Source organism: Sapajus apella, unplaced genomic scaffold, assembly GCF_009761245.1.
Source record: "Sapajus apella isolate SASKATOON/1434 unplaced genomic scaffold, GSC_monkey_1.0 scaffold867, whole genome shotgun sequence".
Classification (NCBI taxonomy): Eukaryota; Metazoa; Chordata; class Mammalia; order Primates; family Cebidae; genus Sapajus; species Sapajus apella.
Genome location: NW_022437793.1, coordinates 18,007 through 25,138, shown reverse-complemented (window position 1 = coordinate 25,138; position 7,132 = coordinate 18,007). Strand labels below are relative to the sequence as shown.

At 49.9% G+C, this 7,132-nt stretch overlaps 1 protein-coding gene across 2 annotated transcripts in view; it reads right to left on the bottom strand.

The window, feature by feature from the left end:
* Positions 1-168: 168 nt before the first annotated feature.
* LOC116546409 (F-actin-monooxygenase MICAL3-like) overlaps positions 169-7,132 on the bottom strand; it is a 21,399-nt gene continuing 14,435 nt past the window's right edge. For both annotated transcript variants that reach the window (XM_032272688.1, XM_032272689.1), the window contains exons 2-5: positions 4,851-5,188; positions 3,072-3,279; positions 1,069-1,185; positions 169-437 (exon numbers count right to left, since the gene is read on the bottom strand). In XM_032272688.1, the coding sequence (XP_032128579.1) occupies positions 235-437; positions 1,069-1,185; positions 3,072-3,279; positions 4,851-5,114 (792 nt within the window). In that variant the 5' untranslated portion in view covers positions 5,115-5,188 and the 3' untranslated portion in view covers positions 169-234. The remainder of the gene's footprint in view (positions 438-1,068; positions 1,186-3,071; positions 3,280-4,850; positions 5,189-7,132) is intronic.

The window sequence follows — 7,132 nt, the reverse complement described above, 5'->3', positions numbered from 1 at the left end:
GCCACTCAGGAGGCTACGGTGAGAGGATCGCTTGAGCCCAGGGAGATTGAGGCTGCAGTGAGCATCATCATGCCACTGTGCTCCTGTCTGGACGACAGAATGAGGCCCTTCTCAAAAATAAACTAAATAAAATAAAATATAAAATAAAAATAAAATCAGCAGCCCAAGTGCTGGCGGGCTAGAGGAAGACGCGGCCTGCCATTCCATCAGGGTGGGAAGCACACATTCACACTCTCAAAAGAGTAGACGCTGGTCACACACAGTCGCACCCCAGGGGTAGGATAGCATCAGCTTTCCCTCCGCTATGAGCCAGGCAGAGGAGCACAGACCAATACCTTCCAAGGTGTTCCTCCGACCATCCCCACCGATGATCACTTCAAATTCATACTCTGACACAGGATGAGTTTTGGGGTGCACCAGTGCCCGCCAGCCTATCCCTGTGGACCAAAACCAAATAAATGGAGGTCACCACACAGACCACATTCACAGTCAGGACTGTCTCCAGACACCTAGTCACGTGGACTGCACAAAACCCTGGGTCAAAAAGACTACATGTAGAAACAGTGGGGACAGAGGCCGGGCATGGAGGCTCATGCCTGTAATCTTAGCACTTTGGGAGGCAGAGGCTGGCATATTGCTTGACGCCAGGAATTATGAGGGACCAGCCTGGCCAGCATGGTGAAACTCTGTCTCTACTAAAAATACAAAAATTAGCCTGGCATGGTGAAACATGCCTGTAATCCCAGCTACTCTGGAGACCGAGGCAGGAGAATTGCTCAGAGGTCACAGTGAGCCGAGTTTGAGCCACTGCACTCCAGGCTGGGCGGCAGAATGAGACTCTCATCTAAAAAAGAAAAGCAGTGGGGACGAATGAACCACAGAAGGAAAGAAGCCTTGCAGACAGCCTACGAGGCCCTTCCCACCACATGTGTGCCTGCGACCTCTAAGGCTGCAGACCCAGTCCCCAACAGCCCAGCCTGCGAGGGCCTTTGACTTGCTCCCCCAATCTTATCTTCCTCACCCGTCAAAACCCTCTCACACCTTCCTCACTCCTCCAGTCTGACTTACGTTCATTCTCCTGGTCCTCAGGAGGCTGGATAAGTCCTTGGAATTCCACATTGACGTGGATTTCAATGCCTAGGATCAAGGCTACTTTCAAAAGTATCAGTTGGAGCTGACGGATACCTGGGAGAATACAGAGATGGTGTTGGTGGGAACACACAGAGAAGGCGGTGCCCATCTGTGTCACAGCTCAGGCTCCCACCCTGCCACCTATGCACTCTTCATTCAGATTCCCAAAGCCCGCTGTGGCAGGAGACGTTTCCAAAGCCACACTCTGTAACTTCTTACTTCCTTTCTTAAAGGCAAATATAACCCAGTGGAAGAGAGGTTCTAGAGCAACACGCAGGCCACTCCCACCTCTTGGGTTCAGTGTTCTAAACAATCAAAAGCCTGGAGACAACATGGGATTGTAGTCAACAGAAGATTCCTTTCCATCTTCCCAATTCCGGGCCGCCATATTGGCAGCATATCCGATCCTGCTGGATTAGGAGGCAGATGTGCACCTACAGGGTACAGCCCACAGTCAGACGCAGAGCTGCTGCATGACCTCCCCGCCCGTGGGCATCTCTCTTTCAGCCCATTCCCTGGTTGATAAGCACACATTCTTATAAGGCAAGGAAAGGAAATTGCAATCTAACCTGATCCTCTTACCATTCCCCCGTAACTCCTGCTCTACAGCTGTGGAAACTGAGGCCAGAATGACTGACAACTTGCTCACTTTCACAGTGAGACCAAGTGATTTACTTGATGTCCATGAGCACCTGCAGGCACCAGACGTGGCAGGGACTAAAGGTACAGCGATAAAGATCTAGGCCCTGGTAAAAGACCCTTTCAACTCCAAGATAAATCTTGCCACAAATAAGGCAGACAAATCCACTGAGTTAATGACCTCGGTCCTCTCTTAAGACCAAACTTCCCTGGCGCCTGTGTCTAATCTGCCAGGAGCAATGCAAACCTTCCTCAAGTCATCTTGTTCTCCCAGTTTACCACAGCCACCACCCTTCTGAGTCCCACTCCCAAAGACTTGTTAAACTCTGCGTTAGCACAGAATTTTTGCAGACAACTGTGGGTTCCAAAGTGCTTTACAAACAACAGCCAACAGATGGGCAGCGCACTTCCTCTGCCAGTGGAATGTGGTCACTGCCAGCCAGCGTCTGATAAATTGGCACATCTGCTGCAAAGAGCAAAAGGTTCCATGACTGAATGTGTTTACAGGACACATCTGGGGAAGCTCAGAACAAAGGCTCCTTGATAAAGCTTTCCTGAAAGCATTAATGATAATCAATAAAAAGCCTTCAGTTGCATAATACACACTGTCTGTTCTCAATTGCTTTTCTGGTGGGCCACTTACAGTGAAACACCACTGATTGCATTAACTGGTATTTATACCCTGTAGGATCTCAGAAAAGCACAGGCCCAGGCTAAGCTTGGAGGTGACAAAAGTAGAGCAAGAGCGTGCAGACTGCACCAGAACCACCTAACCAGAGGAATGCCATTATTCCCTGCCATTAACGGCCAGGCCAGGGCTCTGCTGCTTCTGCAAGGGTGGCTTCCCCCAGGACTGTGTCCCCACAGCACTTCGTTCTTTACAGTAGTGGAGCATGTATCAGGTCACAGCACAGACAGCCGCATGCCTACTTCTGCCCCTGCAAGAGGAACCACCAGAGGGCCGAGGCTCAAACTGTCACTGTTTCCCCAGTGCTCATCTCACAAACTGCAAGAGCTCAGGAAGAGTCCAAGACCTAACTTAGAAATCCTCCAGCCAAACTCCACCTTTCACAGGTTAAACTCCACTCTTCCACACTCACAGTTAAGAGTCCTAAACTATAGGACAGCAGCATAGCAGGTGTCTTTACTTCAAGGTGAGTCCACTTACTACAAGAAAGACAGTAATGAGATTAGAAGAAACTGGGTGGTGTTTGAATTCCTCAGCGAATCCACCTGTCTTTCCACTGAACAAGTGTGTGAGGGGTAGAGTGGAAGGCTCCAGGAGAGCTAGTTTTACTTACTGATGTGGTCGATGGCTCCTGCACAGAACTTGCCGTAGAACTTCTTGGCACCCAGACCTCGAAGATCATGTATAGTGAATGGCCAGAGGTGTAAGACGTTGTTGCGGGAGAAGGCGTCTCGTTTCTCAATAACCACCACCTTGGCCCCCAGTAAGGATAAGTCGATGGCTGTGCGGAGACCACAGGGGCCAGCCCCAATGATGAGACACTGAAAAACACAGCTGCTTTCAGGGCAGGCGGCACTTTCAAGAAACAATTCTACAGAAGCCTCATGATTGTATAATCATCGCTCCCTAAAGCCCCCAAAATAGGGCTATTCTCCCCACTCCCAAGAAACCTTCGCACCTGCACAGGTCACCGCAGAGCACCTGCCACGGCTTAAGAGAAGAGCTAATGATCACGGTGGAGAAGACAGAACCGTCAGTGCTAGAGACAAGCCTGGCATATGGCTGGAAGGCCCTTGATCTGCAGCATATTTAACTGGCATCACCTCAACAAATGGTATGAAAATCACATACAATCTTACATCAACAGGAGAGGACCTTTTGGAAGGTTTCTAGATCAAGCAGATTTCTGTCCAAAGAGATACAGAGTACTACATACACAAGCCAGGCAATCTCAAGCCTCCTGGAATGAGTCTACCACAAATGTGATTCCCAGAAAGCAATTTTCAAGAGCCGAAGTTTTAGGTGCTGAAAAGAGTTCCAAAATCCCCCTGTCCAGACTGAAAGTCCAGGGACATGATATCGAAAATCCACAGTACTTCCAGAGAAGTACTCAGCGGGAGACCGGACACGTATCTTAAACAGTTTGCTGTGTGTGTGCAGAGGGAGGATGTGCAATGCTTTCGGCTTTGTTTTGTTTTGTTCTTAGTAGAGTCCAGTACTCACGAAAGTCATGCCTTCACAGTTCTTGAATTTTGCTGATGATTATCTACCCAAATGCAAATCCACTGGGGGTGGGGCTCTAGGTATCCCCTGTTGCACAAATTAAAGCTCGTGAAAGAACATAACATAGCCACGAAGTCATCTGCAAATTTGTGTTCTTGCTAGCTTGTTCCAAACTTCTCACATTAGGTGTTTTTCTAAGGAGGGAAGCAGGAAATGTATCTCCACATCAGCTTCCTCGCACCTACCCTGGCAAAGGCAAGTGCGTAACTCAGGTCTTTGCCTAGGCCTACCTGCTTCGTGGAAACCCTATTTCTCCACATGGTAAAGAACGCAACAGAAATACTTCGGTTCACAAAGTCCTTGCTTATGAATCAAACAGACCTTTGGAACGTGGATGGGAAGAGGTCTGAAGCTAGTGGCAAATCCTAAGTTGGCAAATACCAGCTACTGAGTACGGAATGATAAGTTTGGAAAGATAACATGCCAAGAACCCCAAAGCTGTGTTCGGACAGGATACCAGCAGGGCTTGGCTATGCCCCTGCTCAGTGACCTGCATCCTCCAAAACACGTAAGCTCAAAAGAGAGCTTCAGCAAAATAAAAAGTTCCTGTGCCACTTGACTTTAGTCATTCTTAAATACTTGAAACTTTGAATGTTCAATACGTAAATACATGAAATACACTTAGAACAGGGTCTGGGCCACGGGAGTCAAACAAGAAGAGGTAAGAGATCCACAAAGTTTCAACAGGGTGGAAGCCTGACTTCCTATGCTAGTTGTTGCTAGACTCCGCCTGGTTCTCACTCAGCCTACCTCTAACTCAATCCTCCTCTTCAGCACCTGGGTGAATCCTCACCAGTGACCCCAGGGCCCAATAGGAGCTGAAGCTTACCTTGGTGTTAGTGCATGCTTTTCCCTTTTTGTAGTCTTTGTGACTGCCCCGTTTGTCCAACTTTGCCCAGAGGGCTTTGGCTTTCCAGTAGTTAAGCTTGGACTTGAGCTTGTGATAGAAGGAGCGGTAGTCCTTTGGCTTCAGTTCCAGATGGTCACAGAGCTCCTGGAAGGCCTTAAGGGTTCCCTTACAAGTGGTGGCCTGGACAAACCGGTCAAAGAGGACATGAGCTGGGTTCATGGTCTCATGCTTCCTCTCCTCCATGCTGCCCCACTCTCAGCACTCCCCACAGCGGGCAGTGGGATGGCTGTGGGTCCACCTGACACTGTCACGTTAATCTGACAAAAAGAAAGAAAAAAGATGATCAGCATTTTTTTGTCTACAAACATTCTCCAGGAGACATACTCCTCTTCCAAGCAGAGTTCCCAAGTGTCGCAGTCATCCATCCACAAGTGTGGACTGCACACCTGCAATCCTCCAGGCATTACGAGACACTGGGGCTGGAAAGGTGAGTAGGATGGTTCTTGCTCTCAGGGATCTGACAGTCTAGGGGACAAGGCAGCCACGGGCACAGAATGTCCTGATGGACTGTACCAAGTGCCACTTCAGAGGAAGACACGAGGGATTTGGGAACCGGAGGGAGACACGAGGGATTTGGGAAACAGAGAAAGAAGATCTAAGTCGCTACTGGCGGTGAGTGGAGGTCCCCACCGAAGTCGAGTCTCTGAATGGTGGCAGCTGAGTCTCTCAGCATAAATGTTAGCCAGGCAGGGAAGAGGTACAGGACATGGGAAAGTGACATAGGCAGTCTTGAGTGACTCGTACGGATCAAAGAGGCAAGGATGACTCCCAGGTTTCCAGCTTAGGCCCCGGATTAAACGGAGACATCAGGCCAATGGATTAAAAATAGAAGCACTCCTCGGTGCCGGTGGAGCAGTGAGCCCCGTTCCCCACCTGTGCGTGTGAACTCCGAGTGGAGGTGCTCAGTGGGCAGTCGGGCATGAACGTGAAGTTCAGGGAGACCCAGATTTGGGAGTCACCGGCACACGGGCAGTAGCTAAGCCTACAAAAGCAGGTAGATCACACAAGGGGAGTGCATGGGGAGAGGCGCCACAGGCTCTGGAGGTGGTCCAGGAGGCCCTGCCTTCAAGAGGCTGGCAGAGAACGACAAGCCATCTCAAAAGTTGAGGAACAGTAGGGAGAGGTCTGAAGAGAACCAACCAGCAGCGTCACAGAAGTCTAAGGAGCAGAAAGTTCAGGAGTGTCCAAGTCAGCAGGGATGAAAAGAACTGAAGTCCTGCCATCGCGTAAGGTACAGGGTGGGGAGACTTTGTAGTCATTCCATTTTCACCCAGAATCAAACTGCACAGCAGTAAGGACGGTATCTATGCTTTCCACCTATGGAAACGTCCGCACACCTGCCTCCAGTGAGTCTGCTGGACAGAGGCTGGGAGGTGGGGGACGGTGTCGCGTGCACTGCTGCACCCACGGGCTCCTGTGAGTCTGCAGAATCGTTTTTACACCCCATCTGATGAATCCTTACCACTGGAACAGTATCAGGAGGTAGGAGGCAAAAGGACAAAGGACAAAACTAGAGAGCACAGAGTGGGTCAGGGTGATGAGAAGAGTGTGGCCACAGGGCTGAGCCCACACGGCAGACCCCCGCTGCACGACCCCGCTGCACAACCCTGGGTAGGCCTGCCGCACAAACCCTCGGTTTGCCTGTGTGTGAGACAAGAAGGCAGAGGCTGCAGTGAGCTGAGATCATATCACTGCACTCCAGCCTGGGCGACAGAGTGAGACCCTGTCTCAAAACTAAACAACAAAAAAACCCACTGCACTGTTAACATACATAGCTACTCCCAGTAACCACATGGCTAAGAGTCCAGCAAGAAATGGAGTTAACAGGAATTTAACATTCAGTTTCCCAGAAAAATAAAGGTTTTATTCCAGGTAGCAGCAAGAGAAACACTTTACAGATCCTAAAAAGAACCTACTGTTTTTCTTACAAGCCAGAGCTTATCTTAGAAATGTTACAAAGTTGGCCGGGTGCGGTGGCTCACGCCTGTAATCCCAACACTTTGGGAGGCCGAGGCGGGTGGATCACGAGGTTAAGAGATCGAGACCATCCTGGTCAACATGGAGAAACCCCGTCTCCACTAAAAATACAAAAAAATTAGCTGGGCATGGTGGCGCGTGCCTGTAATCCCAGCTACTCGGGAGGCTGAGGCAGAAGAATTGCCTGAACCCAGGAGGCGGAGGTTGCGGTGAGCCGAGATCGA